Source organism: Oncorhynchus nerka, linkage group LG5 (assembly GCF_034236695.1).
Source record: "Oncorhynchus nerka isolate Pitt River linkage group LG5, Oner_Uvic_2.0, whole genome shotgun sequence".
In the NCBI taxonomy this organism is placed as follows: domain Eukaryota; kingdom Metazoa; phylum Chordata; class Actinopteri; order Salmoniformes; family Salmonidae; genus Oncorhynchus; species Oncorhynchus nerka.
Window position 1 is genome coordinate 28,075,873 of NC_088400.1, and position 17,500 is coordinate 28,093,372.

The 17,500-nt window shown below is 46.4% G+C and overlaps 1 protein-coding gene across 1 annotated transcript in view; it reads right to left on the bottom strand.

Annotated features, from left to right (window-relative positions):
• LOC115123089 (slit homolog 3 protein-like) overlaps positions 1 to 17,500 on the bottom strand; it is a 516,835-nt gene that overhangs the window by 72,823 nt on the left and 426,512 nt on the right. The window contains 4 exon segments of the mRNA XM_065018507.1: positions 1,946 to 2,017; positions 6,396 to 6,467; positions 6,636 to 6,707; positions 6,997 to 7,065. Coding sequence (XP_064874579.1) covers positions 1,946 to 2,017; positions 6,396 to 6,467; positions 6,636 to 6,707; positions 6,997 to 7,065 — 285 coding nt within the window.

A 17,500-nucleotide genomic window follows, 5' to 3' on the forward strand; every position in this document is an offset into this window, starting at 1 on the left:
GTAACCCTGGATTGTAAACTGTCATGGTCAAAACATATTGATGCAGTAATAGCTAAGATGGGGAGAAGTCTGTCTAAAGTGCTGCTCTGCCGTCTTAACAACACTATCAACAAGGCAGGTCCTACAGGCCCTAGTTTTGTCATACCTTGACTACTGTTCAGTCGTGTGGTCAGGTGCCACAAAAAATAACTTAGGAAATTTGCATGGCTCAGAACAGAGCAGGATGGCTGTCCCTTGGATGTACACAGAGAGCTAACATTGCATTTCAGTGTATGTTTATACTGTTTCAGAGTTTCAAATATTTCATATCTTGCAGCTCTGGGTCGTTTAGTTGCTTATGTTTTTCACTTGACATTTGTCTTAGGTGTTTTCTAATTGTTTTACTTTCATTATCAAATCATTTTTCAGAAACATTTTGTTTTTTGTTTCTGATGTTGCATTTCTTTGGTTCTCTCCCTCCCCCCTCCCCCTCTCTCTCTCTCTCTCTCTCCCTCCCCTCTCTCTCCCTCTCTTCCTCCCTCTCTCTCCCTATCTCTCCCCTCCCCACTCTCTCTCTCTCTCTCTCTCTCTCTCCCCCTCTCTCTCTCTCCCTCCCACTCTCTCCCCATCTCACTCTCTCTCTCTCTCTCTCTCTCACACACTCTCTCTCTCTCCCCCTCTCTCTTCTTCCCCCTCTCTCTCCCTCCCCGCTCTCTCTCCTCTCTGTCTCTCGCCCTCCCTCCCTCTCTCTCTCCCTCCCCCTCTCTCTCTATCTCTCCCTCCCACTCTCTCCCCATCTCACTCTCGCTCTCTCTCTTTCTCTCTCTCACTCTCTCTCTCTCCCCATCTCTCTCTCCCACTCTCTTTATCTCCCCCCCTCTCTCTCTTTTTCTCTCTCTCTCCCACTCTCTCTATCTCTCCCCTCCCCTCTCACTCTCCCCATCTCTCTCCCACTCTCTCCCTCTCGCTCCCCATCTCCTCTCTCATACCCCCTCTCTCTGGCCATCTCTCTCTCTCACACTCTCTCTCTCCCCTTCTTTCTCTCTCTCTCTCTCTCTCTCTGTCTCTCGCCCTCCCTCCCTCTCTCTCCCTCCCCCTCTCTCTCTATCTCTCCCTCCCACTCTCTCCCCATCTCACTCTCGCTCTCTCTCTTTCTCTCTCTCACTCTCTCTCTCTCCCCATCTCTCTCTCCCACTCTCTTTATCTCCCCCTCTCTCTCTTTTTCTCTCTCTCTCCCACTCTCTCTATCTCTCCCCTCCCCTCTCACTCTCCCCATCTCTCTCCCACTCTCTCCCTCTCGCTCCCCATCTCCTCTCTCATATCTCCCCCCTCTCTCTGGCCATCTCTCTCTCTCTCACACTCTCTCTCTCCCCTTCTTTCTCTCTTTCCCCCTCTCTCTCTGCCCCCTCTCTCTCCCTTCTCTCTCTCACTTTCTCTCACTCCCTCTCTCTCTGCCCCCTCGCTCTCTCACACACACTCTCTCACTCTCCCCTTCTCTCTCTCTCACACACTCTCTCACCTTTTCTCTCTCTCCCTCTATCACTCTCTCTCTCTCTCTCTCGCTCTCTCTCTCACACATTCTCACTCACAATCTCTCTCTGCCTCTCTCTCTTTCTCTCTCCTCCGCTCCCTCTCTCTCTCTCTCCCACCCGCTCTCTCACTCTCTCTCTCCCCCCTCTCACTCCCCCCTCTCTCTCCGTCTCCCCCTCTCTCTGCCTCCCTCTCTATTTCTCTCTCAAAGATGTTCTGTGAGGCCTACTCTCCCAGCACAACACTGCTCTTTACTCGTGTTGAGTTTTCTGACACTTCACGTTTCACGAAGTCAAACAAGTAAAACGGATTCTACATTCTGCGGCAGTAGTGGGTCTCTGTGGGGAGGGGGGGTTGGTGTGTGAGTGAGAGAGATTGTGTGTGTGTGCCTTTATTATTACTATTGTGAAAGACCTCACAGTAATTTCACACTCACAGATGAGACAGAGATGTTAAGTGGTTGAAGGTTCCCTCTGGTATAGTTGAAAGGTCGTTTCCGTGGAGAGTCCTGAAATAGATTGTAAACAAGGAGAGCGTGAGGGATAGGGGGATTGTTGCCCCACACGCAGAGGGTCCCCAGGCAGCATCCTAGTCTCCAGCCTTTAGCATGTGACTAACCCCAGTGGTGATCTGCCTCTCTGGGTTCACATTCCATTAGATGTCATTCAGAGAGAGAGACTGTATATAGACATAATATGTCTATGTAATATGTAATATGTAATATGTAACATATTATTTTGGAACTTCTGAGTGTAATGTTTACTGTTAAGATAGAGAGCGAGGGAGAGGGGGAGAGAGAAAGAGAGAGACAGGCAGAGAGAGAGTGAGAGAATGTGTGTGTGAGAGAGAGAGAGAGAGAGAGAGAGAGAGCGAGAGAGAAATAAAGAGAGACAGCGAGACAGAGACAGAGAATAAGAGAGAGAGAGACACCGCTTGGCCCTGTGGTGCTTTCTTAGCCCAGACCCTGTGGCGTATCTGCAGTCTGTTGTGTTTCAACAGTCACCCCCTGGCCCAAGTTAATAAGGAGTATTTTATCTGAACAGAGAAAGAAGAGTAGAAGAAGAAAGAGCGTTTAGCTTCTGTTCTTTATGTTTAATTTATTTGGAGTTGTTTTGGAGTCAGGGGTGGAAGGGAAGATGGATCACAAGCAGTCTGGGAGGTGGAGGGCCCATTTATCACAGAGCACTCTGGATGGAGAGGGGGCGAGGGGGAGAGAGGAAGAGAGGAGAGGGGGGAGAGGAGAGAGGAGAGAGGAGAGGAAGAGAGGAAATAAGGGAAGAAGAGGAAGAGAGGGTATCATAGGGAGATGAAGAGAGGAGAGGAAGAGAGGGTATCATAGGGAGAGGAAGAGAGGAGAGGAGGAGAGGGTATCATAGGGAGAGGAAGAGAGGCGAGAAAGAGAGGAGAGGAAGAGAGGAGAGGAAGAGAGGGTATCATAGGGAGAGGAAGAGAGGCGAGAAAGAGAGGGTATCATAGGGAGAGGAAGAGAAGAGAGGAAGAGAGGGTATCATAGGTAGAGGAAGAGAGGAGAGGAAGAGAGGGTATCATAGGGAGAGGAGGAGAGGAGAGGAAGAGAGGAAGAGAGGAGAGGAAGAGAGGGTATCATAGGGAGAGGAAGAGCGGAGAGGAAGAGAGGAGAGGAAGAGAGGGTATTATAGGGAGAGGAAGAGAGGCGAGAAAGAGAGGGTATCATAGGGAGAGGAAGAGAGGAGAGGAAGAGAGGAGAGGAAGAGAGGGTATCATGGGGAGAGGAAGAGAGGAGAGGAAGAGAGGGTATCATAAGGAGAGGAAGAGAGGAGAGGAAGAGAGGGTATCATGGGGAGAGGAAGAGAGGAGAGGAAGAGAGGGTATCATGGGGAGAGGAAGAGAGGAGAGGAAGAGAGGGTATCATAGGTAGAGGAAGAGAGGAGAGGAAGAGAGGGTATCATAGGGAGAGGAAGAGAGGAGAGGAAGAGAGGGTATCATGGGGAGAGGAAGAGAGGAGAGGAGGAGAGGGTATCATAGTGAGAGGAAGAGAGGAGAGGAAGAGAGGGTATCATGGGGAGAGGAAGAGAGGAGAGGAAGAGAGGAGAGGAAGAGAGGGTATCATAGGGAGAGGAAGAGAGGAGAGGAAGAGAGGAGAGGGAGAGAGGGTATTATAGGAAGAGGAAGAGAGGAGAGGAAGAGAGGAGAGGAAGAGAGGGTATCATAGGGAGAGGAAGAGAGGAGAGGAAGAGAGGGTATCTTAGGGAGAGGAAGAGAGGAGAGGAAGAGAGGGTATTATAGGGAGAGGAAGAGAGGAGAGGAAGAGAGGAGAGGAAGAGAGGGTATCATAGGGAGAGGAAGAGAGGAGAGGAAGAGAGGAGAGGAAGAGAGGGTATTATAGGGAGAGGAAGGGAGGAGAGGAAGAGAGGAGAGGAAGAGAGGAGAGGAAGAGAAGGTATCATAGAGAGAGGAAGAGAGGAGAGGAAGAGAGGGTATCTTAGGGAGAGGAAGAGAGGAGAGGAAGAGAGGAGAGGAAGAGAGGGTATTATAGGGAGAGGAAGAGAGGCGAGAAAGAGAGGGTATCATAGGGAGAGGAAGAGAGGAGAGGAAGAGAGGAGAGGAAGAGAGGGTATCATGGGGAGAGGAAGAGAGGCGAGAAAGAGAGGGTTTCATATGGAGAGGAAGAGAGGAGAGGAAGAGAGGGTATCATGGGGAGAGGAAGAGAGGGTATCATAAGGAGAGGAAGAGAGGAGAGGAAGAGAGGGTATCATGGGGAGAGGAAGAGAGGAGAGGAAGAGAGGGTATCATGGGGAGAGGAAGAGAGGCGAGGAAGAGAGGGTATCATGGGGAGAGGAAGAGAGGAGAGGAAGAGAGGGTATCATAGGGAGAGGAAGAGAGGAGAGGAAGAGAGGGTATCATAGGGAGAGGAAGAGAGGAGAGGAAGAGAGGGTATCATGGGGAGAGGAAGAGAGGAGAGGAAGAGAGGGTATCATGGGGAGAGGAAGAGAGGGTATCATAGGGAGAGGAAGAGAGGAGAGGAAGAGAGGGTATCTTAGGGAGAGGAAGAGAGGAGAGGAAGAGAGGGTATCATGGGGAGAGGAAAGAGAGGAGGAGGAGAGGGTATCATATGGAGAGGAAGAGAGGAGAGGAAGAGAGGGTATCATGGGGAGAGGAAGAGAGGAGAGGAAGAGAGGGTATCTTAGGGAGAGGAAGAGAGGAGAGGAAGAGAGGGTATCATAGGGAGAGGAAGAGAGGAGATGAAGAGAGGGTATCATAGGGAGAGGAAGAGAGGAGAGGAAGAGAGGGTATCATGGGGAGAGGAAGAGAGGAGAGGAAGAGAGGGTATCATAGGGAGAGGAAGAGAGGAGAGGAAGAGAAGGTATCATAGGGGGAGAGGAGAAGAGAGGAGAGGAAGAGAGGGTATCATAGGGAGAGAAAGAGAGGAGAGGAAGAGAAGGTATCATAGGGAGAGGAAGAGAGGAGAGGAAGAGAGGGTATCATAGGGAGAGGAAGAGAGGAGAGGAAGAGAGGGTATCATGGGGAGAGGAAGAGAGGAGAGGAAGAGAAGGTATCATAGGGAGAGGAAGAGAGGGTATCATAAGGAGAGGAAGAGAGGGGAGGAAGAGAGGAGAGGAAGAGAGGAGAGGAAGAGAGGAGAGGAAGAGAGGGTATCATAGGGAGAGGAAGAGAGGAGAGGAAGAGAAGGTATCATAGGGAGAGGAAGAGAGGAGAGGAAGAGAGGGTATCATAGGGAGAGGAAGAGAGGAGAGGAAGAGAAGGTATCATAGGGAGAGGAAGAGAGGAGAGGAAGAGAAGGTATCATAGGGAGAGGAAGAGAGGAGAGGAAGAGAAGGTATCATAGGGAGAGGAGGAAGAGAGGAGAGGAAGAGAAGGTATCATAGGGAGAGGAAGAGAGGAGAGGAAGAGAAGGTATCATAGGGAGAGGAAGAGAGGAGAGGAAGAGAAGGTATCATAGGGAGAGGAAGAGAGGAGAGGAAGAGAAGGTATCATAGGGAGAGGAAGAGAGGGTATCTTAGGGAGAGGAAGAGAGGAGAGGAAGAGAAGGTATCATAGGGAGAGGAAGAGAGGAGAGGAAGAGAAGGTATCATAGGGAGAGGAAGAGAGGAGAGGAAGAGAAGGTATCATAGGGAGAGGAAGAGAGGAGAGGAAGAGAAGGTATCATAGGGAGAGGAAGAGAGGAGAGGAAGAGAAGGTATCATAGGGAGAGGAAGAGAGGAGAGGAAGAGAAGGTATCATAGGGAGAGGAAGAGAGGAGAGGAAGAGAAGGTATCATAGGGAGAGGAAGAGAGGGTATCTTAGGGAGAGGAAGAGAGGAGAGGAAGAGAAGGTATCATAGGGAGAGGAAGAGAGGAGAGGAAGAGAAGGTATCATAGGGAGAGGAAGAGAGGAGAGGAAGAGAAGGTATCATAGGGAGAGGAAGAGAGGAGAGGAAGAGAGGGTATCATGGGGAGAGGAAGAGAGGGTATCTTAGGGAGAGGAAGAGAGGAGAGGAAGAGAAGGTATCATAGGGAGAGGAAGAGAGGAGAGGAAGAGAAGGTATCATAGGGAGAGGAAGAGAGGAGAGGAAGAGAGGAGAGGAAGAGAGGGTATCATAGGGAGAGGAAGAGAGGGTATCTTAGGGAGAGGAAGAGAGGAGAGGAAGAGAGGGTATCATAGGGAGAGGAAGAGAGGAGAGGAAGAGAAGGTATCATAGGGAGAGGAAGAGAGGGTATCTTAGGGAGAGGAAGAGAGGAGAGGAAGAGAGGGTATCATGGGGAGAGGAAGAGAGGAGAGGAAGAGAAGGTATCATAGGGAGAGGAAGAGAGGAGAGGAAGAGAGGAGAGGAAGAGAGGGTATCATGGGGAGAGGAAGAGAGGAGAGGAAGAGAGGGTATTATAGGGAGAGGAAGGAGCAACACTTACAAGAGACGCAGAGATTTAAGCCCAAAGAATGCGTTTAGCGAGATGCACCGAATCTGGTTGTAACTCAGGATCCTGGGATTAAAATGAAAGCAGAGAGGAGACAGTTATAATGATGGGAACACAACACTGTGTGTGTGACTGTGTTATGACTATAAACGTGACTGAGGCCGCTGGTCACTGTGTCCAACCGGTCCAGTGCGGCCAGCAGGCAGGCCGTGGCTTGTTGTCATGGTAACTCACAGAGTGGCGAGCTGAGTCATGTTGCTGAAGGTCATGGAGGCCACAGTGTTGATGCTGTTGTTGCTCAGGTCGCTGTGTAATACCAAACACACAACAGAACACAATATCACTACTGGGACAAACACCTTCAAAGTCCACAGAGACAATAGTGAACTGTCTGGCATAATGAAATATTTATAAAGGACCTAAAGCCACTTACCATTTCATTTTTTTTAAACAAGGAAGGACATGAACACAACTGGTCAGTTTTTATGTTTCAATAAAGAATATAAAATATCCTCTGCTTCAAATATGTAAATAAAATGGAGATGCTTTGGCATCGTTAACATCGTATCTCTGATAGACCTGGTACAGTACATACACAAGAGACAGCTGCTTCAGACTGGACAGTTCTTTGGGAACAGATGTCAGGAGGTTTCCTTCCAGGTATCTGAAATGAGGAGGATGGTGAAGACATTAGATCTCTCTCTCTCTCTCTCTCTCTCTCTCTCTCTCTCTCTCTCTCTCTCTCTCTCTCTGTATGCTGGGAGTGTTGGTGCATGCTGGGAATTGTATGAGCGAGTACAAGTGGTCGCCTGTGTTTCCTTCTCTTTGTGGTTTCCTTGTTCTATGCATGATTAAGGGTTCTTCAGTGGTAGAATTAGGTATATTTTATTTCCTGTTGGAAATGCCCTGGTTTTGGTGGGGATGGCGACCTACATGGGGACGCCGTCCCTGTCATTTCGACACGGCTTTAGGTGTGTTACTGAAGCTACTGTCACTGTGGAGGAGTTTCTGGTCGCCGTAAGAGAGAAGGTAGGCAGCTTTTTTCTCCATCAACAAGGGTTACGATTTCGAATGTACCGCCTTTTATTTCCAATGGGCTATTGGAGCGCGAGGTATTGCGGTTTGGGAAGTTTGCAAGTTTAATTCAAATTGTCCCGCTGGGATGAACAAACACCCGGCTCTGAAACAGGTTATGTCGTTTCAAACACCCGGCTCTGAAACAGGTTATGTCGTTTCAAACACCCGGCTCTGAAACAGGTTATGTCGTTTCAAACACCCGGCTCTGAAACAGGTTATGTCGTTTCAAACACCCGGCTCTGAAACAGGTTATGTCGTTTCAAACACCCGGCTCTGAAACAGGTTATGTCATTTCAAACACCCGGCTCTGAAACAGGTTATGTCATTTCAAACACCCGGCTCTGAAACAGGTTATGTCGTTTCAAACACCTGGCTCTGAAACAGGTTATGTCATTTCAAACACCCGGCTCTGAAACAGGTTATGTCGTTTCAAACACCCGGCTCTGAAACAGGTTATGTCGTTTCAAACACCTGGCTCTGAAACAGGTTATGTCGTTTCTAACACCCGGCTCTGAAACAGGTTATGTCGTTTCAAACACCCGGCTCTGAAACAGGTTATGTCGTTTCAAACACCCGGCTCTGAAACAGGTTATGTCGTTTCAAACACCCGGCTCTGAAACAGGTTATGTCGTTTCTGTGACAGGTGTTTATGTTTTGGACTCACCGGAGCAGACTTTGGAGTTTGTTTAAAGTCAAGTATGACAACAGACTGAATAAGGCTCATGCTAGTATGGGTAGTCAAAAGTGTTTGGAGTATAGGAATGTTGGCCATAAGCGACATGCTTGCCCGAAAAGGGAGAAGGCAGAGGGAGGGGCGCAGGTGTTCCTCGTAACGCCTGGGCCCACTGATGTAGGGAGAGGTGGGCCAACAGTGGTAGAGCAGCCACAAGCACCTGTTGCTGAGGAACACGTTGTGTGTGTTGAGGGTACTGAGTTGCAGCTTGTACCAGAGGGGAACATAGTTTCTGACGTGCAGCAGAAACGTATTGTTGTAGGAGGTAAGGACAGATCTGGGGAACCATTTTCCCAGACTGGTGAGGAGATAACCATTATGAGTGATGGGGTACAGGACGGGGTTCAGGTGGATCTAGTCACCCAGGTAGTAGAGGAGATGTCCATTATGAGTGATGGGGTACAGGAGGGGGTTCAGTAGGATCTAGTCTCCCAGGTAGTAGAGGAGATGTCCATTATGAGTGATGGGGTACAGGAGGGGGTTCAGTAGGATCTAGTCACCCAGGTAGTAGAGGAGACGTCCATTATGAGTGATGGGGTACAGGAGGGGGTTCAGTAGGATCTAGTCACCCAGGTAGTAGAGGAGATAACCATTATGAGTGATGGGGTACAGGAGGGGGTTCAGTAGGATCTAGTCACCCAGGTAGTAGAGGAGATGTCCATTATGAGTGATGGGGTACAGGAGGGGGTTCAGGTGGATCTAGTCACCCAGGTAGTAGAGGAGATGTCCATTATGAGTGATGGGGTACAGGAGGGGGTTCAGGTTGATCTAGTCACCCAGGTAGTAGAGGAGATGTCCATTATGAGTGATGGGGTACAGGAGGGGGTTCAGGTGGATCTAGTCACCCAGGTAGTAGAGGAGATGCCCGGTACGAGTGATGGGGTGCAAGTGGGGAGTGTTGAGAGGGATGTGGAAGAGGGCAGTCAGGGGTCTGTGGCCTCAGTTGAGGAGGATCAGGAGAAGGATCTCGACATTTCTGATATCCCTGTCGACACGATAGCAGCTGGCGATGACTCAATTTACAATCTAGAGGTAAAGGGGTTCCTGGACCAGACTTTTGGCAAATGTCTAAAATTATCAGATTTGTTTTATGTTGATAAGTTTGTGAGGTCAGCTGTGGTGTTACAGCAGATGGTGGGGTTGGACCAGTTGAGTGTGAAGAAGCGTTTCTGCTACTGCCGTCATGGCAGCAAAAGGTAGTGGGAAACGGGGTAAGGTTAAGACACCATTTAAACAATGATGATTATCATGCCTCATAGTGTTCTTTTCTCTCTTTGTCTGTTTTCTCTGTGGTTTCTTCTGTTTTTCCTTCTCTTTTCTATATAGCTAGACTGCAAACTCTCCTTCCAGACTCATATCAAACATCTCAGATCGAAAATCAAAAGTCGGCTTTCTATTCCGCAACAAAGCCTCCTTCACTCACGCCGCCAAGCTTACCCTAGTAAAACTGACTATCCTACCGATCCTTGACTTCGGCGATGTCATCTACAAAATGGCTTCCAACACTCTACTCAGCAAACTGGATGCAGTTTATCACAGTGCCATCCGTTTTGTCACTAAAGCACCTTATACCACCCACCACTGCGACTTGTATGCTCTAGTCGGCTGGCCCTCGCTACATATTCGTCGCCAGACCCACTGGCTCCAGGTCATCTACAAGTCCATGCTAGGTAAAGTTTCAGGTCCGCCTAAAGCTCCAGCCTCCCGCTATCTCAGTTCACTGGTCACGATGGCAACACCCATCCGTAAAGCACGCGCTCCAGCAGGTGTATCTCACTGATCATCCCTAAAGCCAACACCTCATTTGGCCGCCTTTCGTTCCAGTACTCTGCTGCCTGTGACTGGAACGAATTGCAAAAATCGCTGAAGTTGGAGACTTTTATCTCCTCACCAACTTCAAACATCAGCTATCTGAGCAGCTAACCGATTGCTGCAGCTGTACATAGTCTATTGGTAAATAGCCCACCCATTTTCACCTACCTCATCCCCATACTGTTTTTATTTATTTACTTTTCTGCTCTTTTGCACACCAATATCTCTACCTGTACATGACCATCTGATCATTTATCACTCCAGTGTTAATCTGCAAAATTGTAATTATTCGCCTACCTCCTCATGCCTTTTGCACACATTGTATATAGACTCCCCTTTTTTCTCTACTGTGTTATCTACTGTGTTATTGACTTGTTAATTGTTTACTCCATGTGTAACTCTGTGTTGTCTGTTCACACTGCTATGCTTTATCTTGGCCAGGTCGCAGTTGCAAATGAGAACTTGTTCTCAACTAGCCTACCTGGTTAAATAAAGGTGAAATAAAAAAATAAATAAAAAATATGGAGGTACTAAGGGTAGGTTCTCTCAATATTAATAAAAAAATGAATAATCTATTTAACCTTTATTTAACTAGGCAAGTCAGTTAAGAACAAATTGTTATTTACAATTATGGCCTACACCGGCTAAACCCGGACGACGCTGGGCCAATTGTGCTCCGCCCTATGGGACTCCCAATCACGGCCGGAGGATTTAGCCTGGAATCAAACCAGTAGGGTTGGAAGGTTAGACAGGTTATGTGTATCTGATCACTACTGTAGTAGGGTTGGAAGGTTAGACAGGTTGTATGTATCTGATCACTACTGTAGTAGGGTTGGAAGGTTAGACAGGTTGTATGTATCTGATCACTACTGTAGTAGGGTTGGAAGGTTAGACAGGTTGTATGTATCTGATCACTACTGTAGTAGGGTTGGAAGGTTAGACAGGTTGTATGTATCTGATCACTACTGTAGTAGGGTTGGAAGGTTAGACAGGTTGTATGTATCAGTAGGGTTGAGGTTCACTACTGTAGTAGGGTTGGAAGGTTAGACAGGTTGTATGTATCTGATCACTACTGTAGTAGGGTTGGAAGGTTAGACAGGTTGTATGTATCTGATCACTACTGTAGTAGGGTTGGAAGGTTAGACAGGTTGTATGTATCTGATCACTACTGTAGTAGGGTTGGAAGGTTAGACAGGTTGTATGTATCTGATCACTACTGTAGTAGGGTTGGAAGGTTAGACAGGTTGTTTGTATCTGATCACTACTGTAGTAGGGTTGGAAGGTTAGACAGGTTGTATGTATCTGATCACTACTGTAGTAGGGTTGGAAGGTTAGACAGGTTGTATGTATCTGATCACTACTCTAGTAGGGTTGGAAGGTTAGACAGGTTGTTTGTATCTGATCACTACTGTAGTAGGGTTGGAAGGTTAGACAGGTTGTATGTATCTGATCACTACTGTAGTAGGGTTGGAAGGTTAGACAGGTTGTATGTATCTGATCACTACTCTGTAGTAGGGTTGGAAGGTTAGACAGGTTGTTTGTATCTGATCACTACTGTAGTAGGGTTGGAAGGTTAGACAGGTTGTATGTATCTGATCACTACTGTAGTAGGGTTGGAAGGTTAGACAGGTTGTATGTATCTGATCACTACTGTAGTAGGGTTGGAAGGTTAGACAGGTTGTATGTATCTGATCACTACTGTAGTAGGGTTGGAAGGTTAGACAGGTTGTATGTATCTGATCACTACTGTAGTAGGGTTGGACGGTTAGACAGGTTGTATGTATCTGATCACTACTGTAGTAGGGTTGGACTACTGGTTAGACAGGTTGTATGTATCTGATCACTACTGTAGTAGGGTTGGAAGGTTAGACAGGTTGTATGTATCTGATCACTACTGTAGTAGGGTTGGACGGTTAGACAGGTTGTATGTATCTGATCACTACTGTAGTAGGGTTGGAAGGTTAGACAGGTTGTATGTATCTGATCACTACTGTAGTAGGGTTGGAAGGTTAGACAGGTTGTTTGTATCTGATCACTACTGTAGTAGGGTTGGAAGGTTAGACAGGTTGTATGTATCTGATCACTACTGTAGTAGGGTTGGAAGGTTAGACAGGTTGTATGTATCTGATCACTACTCTAGTAGGGTTGGAAGGTTAGACAGGTTGTTTGTATCTGATCACTACTGTAGTAGGGTTGGAAGGTTAGACAGGTTGTATGTATCTGATCACTACTGTAGTAGGGTTGGAAGGTTAGACAGGTTGTATGTATCTGATCACTACTGTAGTAGGGTTGGAAGGTTAGACAGGTTGTATGTATCTGATCACTACTGTAGTAGGGTTGGAAGGTTAGACAGGTTGTATGTATCTGATCACTACTGTAGTAGGGTTGGAAGGTTAGACAGGTTGTATGTATCTGATCACTACTGTAGTAGGGTTGGAAGGTTAGACAGGTTGTTAGACAGGTTGTATCTGATCACTACTGTAGTAGGGTTGGAAGGTTAGACAGGTTGTATGTATCTGATCACTACTGTAGTAGGGTTGGAAGGTTAGACAGGTTGTATGTATCTGATCACTACTGTAGTAGGGTTGGAAGGTTAGACAGGTTGTATGTATCTGATCACTACTGTAGTAGGGTTGGAAGACAGGTTAGACAGGTTGTATGTGTCTGATCACTACTGTAGTAGGGTTGGAAGGTTAGACAGGTTGTATGTATCTGATCACTACTGTAGTAGGGTTGGAAGGTTAGACAGGTTGTATGTATCTGATCACTACTGTAGTAGGGTTGGAAGGTTAGACAGGTTGTATGTATCTGATCACTACTGTAGTAGGGTTGGAAGGTTAGACAGGTTGTTTGTATCTGATCACTACTGTAGTAGGGTTGGAAGGTTAGACAGGTTGTATGTATCTGATCACTACTGTAGTAGGGTTGGAAGGTTAGACAGGTTGTATGTATCTGATCACTACTGTAGTAGGGTTGGACGGTTAGACAGGTTGTATGTATCTGATCACTACTGTAGTAGGGTTGGAAGGTTAGACAGGTTGTATGTATCTGATCACTACTGTAGTATGGTTGGAAGGTTAGACAGGTTGTATGTATCTGATCACTACTGTAGTATGGTTGGAAGGTTAGACAGGTTGTTTGTATCTGATCACTACTGTAGTAGGGTTGGAAGGTTAGACAGGTTGTATGTATCTGATCACTACTGTAGTAGGGTTGGAAGGTTAGACAGGTTGTATGTATCTGATCACTACTCTCGTAGGGTTGGAAGGTTAGACAGGTTGTTTGTATCTGATCACTACTGTAGTAGGGTTGGAAGGTTAGACAGGTTGTATGTATCTGATCACTACTGTAGTAGGGTTGGAAGGTTAGACAGGTTGTATGTATCTGATCACTACTGTAGTATGGTTGGAAGGTTAGACAGGTTGTATGTATCTGATCACTACTGTAGTAGGGTTGGAAGGTGTGACATTACTCCTGTGTGTTTTTCCATATTGTTACTGTTGATATTCACCTATCCTGTCCACGAAGGTCGTCACCTTATTGGTATTTTAATGTTAAGTTATTACATGTCGCCATGTAATGTGAAATGTTTTTGTTGTTTTGGGACAAATGGAGGGTTATTAAATGGCATTTGGAGTCCTTGAGACAATGGGTGGAGGTTGGGAAGGACCAAATACGTCTGTTTTGTCAACAGTATACTGCTCTATCTAGTATTGAGGTTTAAGAGACTATCAGGGCCCTTGAAGAGGACATCAAATCTATGGAATATAAGTTGCTCACTCAAAATGACCCCAGACTAGTCATGAACTTACAGGACAAGAGAAATGAACTCTGTTTTTACATGAAAGAGTGAAGGGTGCCTTGATTAGGTCTAGCTTTGCTACCTTCAAGGATATGGATGCTCCAAGCGCTACCCAGGGCAGTCGACATTGCAGCGTAAACAGATGGTCTACCTTCGTCTCCCTGATGGGAAGGTGACCACGGATGACGGAGAGGTGCGCCAACATGCCGTGGATTTCTACTCTGCCCTCTATAAGGCGGAGGATTGTGATCCTCTGTTTGCTGAACAGTTGTTACATGGAATTCCTCAATTGGGCAGAATATAAAATGATATCTAAGTGTCTCTCAAACAGGTTGAAATAATATCTGGGGCTTTTGGTCCACAAGGACCAGTCTTATTGTTTACCTGACCACTCAATTGTTGATAACTTGTTTCTGATAAGAGATGTTTTAGACATTTGTAAACTGTCTGATGTGAATGTGGGTTTACGTTCTTTGGATCAGGAGAAGGCTTTGATCGTGTGGACCACCAGCACTTGTTCAAAACAATGAAAGCCTTTGGGTTTGGGGATGAGTTTTTTTTCTTGTATGTGTTTACTGTATACTGGGGCCTCATGTATGGTGAAAGTGGGGGGTGGTTAGAGCTGCCCCATCCCCGTCCATAGGGGTATTAGGCAGGGATACCCAATTTCAGGACAGCTATATTGTCTGGATATTGAACCAATGCTCTGTTTTTTAAGAGTGAGGCTTACTGGTTTCTCTGAGCCAGGGGTTATGAAGGATCCTACGACAGCACTGTCTGAGTATGCAGATGACCTGACAGTTTTATTATTTTATTAGATTGGATGAAGACTTTGTTTTTTTTTCTAGGCTCCGATGTCTTTCAAAAAAAGATCTGGGAGGGTGTAGTGGAGAAGGTGTGTGCCAGATTGTCTGGAAATGGGTGCTACCCCAGCTGGCTTATAGGGGAAGGGTGCTGGTGCCAATAACCTAGCCACCTCTACCCTGTGGCACAGACTAATGATTTTACAGCCGGGGGGGGGACTGATACAACAGCTTCAGAGGACCCTTTTCAATTTATTTTGGTCTGGACAACATTGGATTAACGCTGCAGCCCTGTACCTGCCGCTGCATGAGGGTGGGCAAGGCTTGGTGGACATTTCTTCTAGGATCATGGCTTTCTGGCTTCAAGCAGCACAGAGACTGTTGTACAGTGAAGGTTCAAGCAGCCCAGAGACTGTTGTACAGTGAAGGTTCAAGCAACCCAGAGACTGTTGTACAGTGAAGGTTCAAGCAGCCCAGAGACTGTTGTACAGTGAAGGTTCAAGTAGCCCAGAGACTGTTGTACAGTGAAGGTTGTAGCAGCCCAGAGACTGTTGTACAGTGAAGGTTCAAGCAGCCCAGAGACTGTTGTACAGTGAAGGTTCAAGCAACCCAGAGACTGTTGTACAGTGAAGGTTCAAGCAGCCCAGAGACTGTTGTACAGTGAAGGTTCAAGTAGCCCAGAGACTGTTGTACAGTGAAGGTTGTAGCAGCCCAGAGACTGTTGTAGAGTGAAGGTTCTAGCAGCCCATAGACTGTTGTACAGTAAAGGTTGTAGCTAGGTCGATGCAGCCTACATATTGATGAGGAGAGCAAGCTAAGCCAAGCACCTTTTCCTCTTAAAGCTAGAGGGGCTTGTCTGGCCTGATATCTTTCTATGAGTCTGTTATGCAGGCTTGGAGAGTGTTCAATATGTCCCGTAAGGACGGGGATGTGGCTTTTTAAAGTGGTGGATAAAATACCCAATTTTCATAATTGAGTAAATGTAAAGATACTTTAACAGAAAATTACTCCATTAAAATACTACTTGAGTAAAAGTCTAAAAGTTTTTGGTTTTAAATATACTTAAGTATCAAACGTAAATGTATTTGCTAAAATATACTTAAGAATCAAAAGTAAATGTAATTGCTAAAATATACTTAAGTATCAAAAGTAGAAGTAAAAGTATAAATTATTTTAAATGCCTTACATAAAGCAAACCAGACAGCATCATCTTCTTGTTTTGTTTAATTTACGGATAGCCAGGGGAACACTCCAATACTCAGACATCATTTACAAACGAAGCATGTGTTTAGTAAATCCGACAGATTAGAGGCAGTAGGCATGACCAGGGATGTTTTCTTGATAAGTGTGTGAATTGGACCATTTTCTGTCCTGCTAAGCATTCAAAATGTAACGAGTACTTTTGGGTGTCAGGCAAAATGTCTGGAGTAAAAAGTACATTCTTTTCTTTAGGAATGTAGTGAAGTAAAAGTAAAAGTTGTCAAAACTATAAATAGTAAAGTAAAGTACAGATACCCCAAAAATGACTTAAGTAGTACTTTAAAGTATTTTTTCTTATGTTCTTTACACCACTGCTTTTTTCTAACACAGTCCCGTGCTATGGGTTCAGCCAGCCTACGTTCATGCCTGTTAGGGGTGTACCAAGCTGGGTCATCTGATGCGGAGTAGGAGCAGATCGTTGGAGGAGCTGGGAGAAAGAGCAGGGATCTGATCATCTCGCCTACTGAGGAAGGTCGTAGCTGAGGTCTGCGATTCCTTGCCAGTACTTCATCGGCAGTATGTGACTGATACTTCCAACTCTGATCGGTGGACGGAGGGTCTGGATGATGTGTTCCCTGCACTGAAGGTTAGTGCTGCGGCGGGGGCATTAGAGGAGGACGTGGGGATGCTGCTTTCTTTCCATACCCCGGAGCTGGGGGAGTTCAAGGTGGTGGGAAAGAAGGCCATGTACATAATATGTGTATAAGTGTCCCATGCTTCTTACCTGGAAGGTTCAAATGGACGAGGTGGGCAGGTGTGTTTGGTCCAGGTGCCTCCCCAAAAGGAGGCACCAAAAGTCTTTATATAAACTGCCCATTGATAAGAGGACAGCTGACCTCCAGTGGAGGATAATACACAGAGCTATAGCCACCAACATGCATCTGGAACACCTGGACCCTACTGTTGGGGAGGGGTGTCCATTCTGTGCTGAGTATAAAACTCGGGCATATCTGTTCTGACAGTGTCCCAGGTTGGTGGGGATGATTGACCTGATCACTAGTTGCTTCTCAACTCTGGGAGAGGTTTTCTCTTCCCAACGGTTTATATTTGGGCCAAAGTCCAGGTTTAGTCGAGGGGCTGTAGTTGTCTTACTTAACTTTATATCAGGGGCAGCTAAATTAGAAATCTGGAAGACACGGAAGAACAGTATTCGGGGACAGGGGTCTGTGGGTGTGGTGGGCATGCTGGAGGGGATGTTGGCAGCGAGACTGAGGGTTGAGTTTTCCTATGACAAACTGGTTAATAACATTGGGCTGTTTATGAGCATATTGGGTCTACAGAAGTTGTTGTGGAGGAAGATTTAGTGTTGTGTTTTTAATTGATGTGTAACCATGGTTTTGTTTGAGTGTTTATTGTTCCCAGATCCAATAAAGATGTTTTAAATCTCTCTCTCTCTCTCTCTCTCTGATGGTAAAGTGCCCAGGCAGTGTGGTGTTAATGCAGCAGTTTCTCAGTGTACCACCTCAGTCTCCCTGGACCACTGGGTAGTTTGGTGGTGATGAACATCCCCGGTCCAACCCCCACTGATACGCCTCATTGACCTTCAGCTATGGAGCTATTTTTTTAATTGAACCTTTATTTAACTAGGCAAGTCAGTTAAGAACAAATTCTT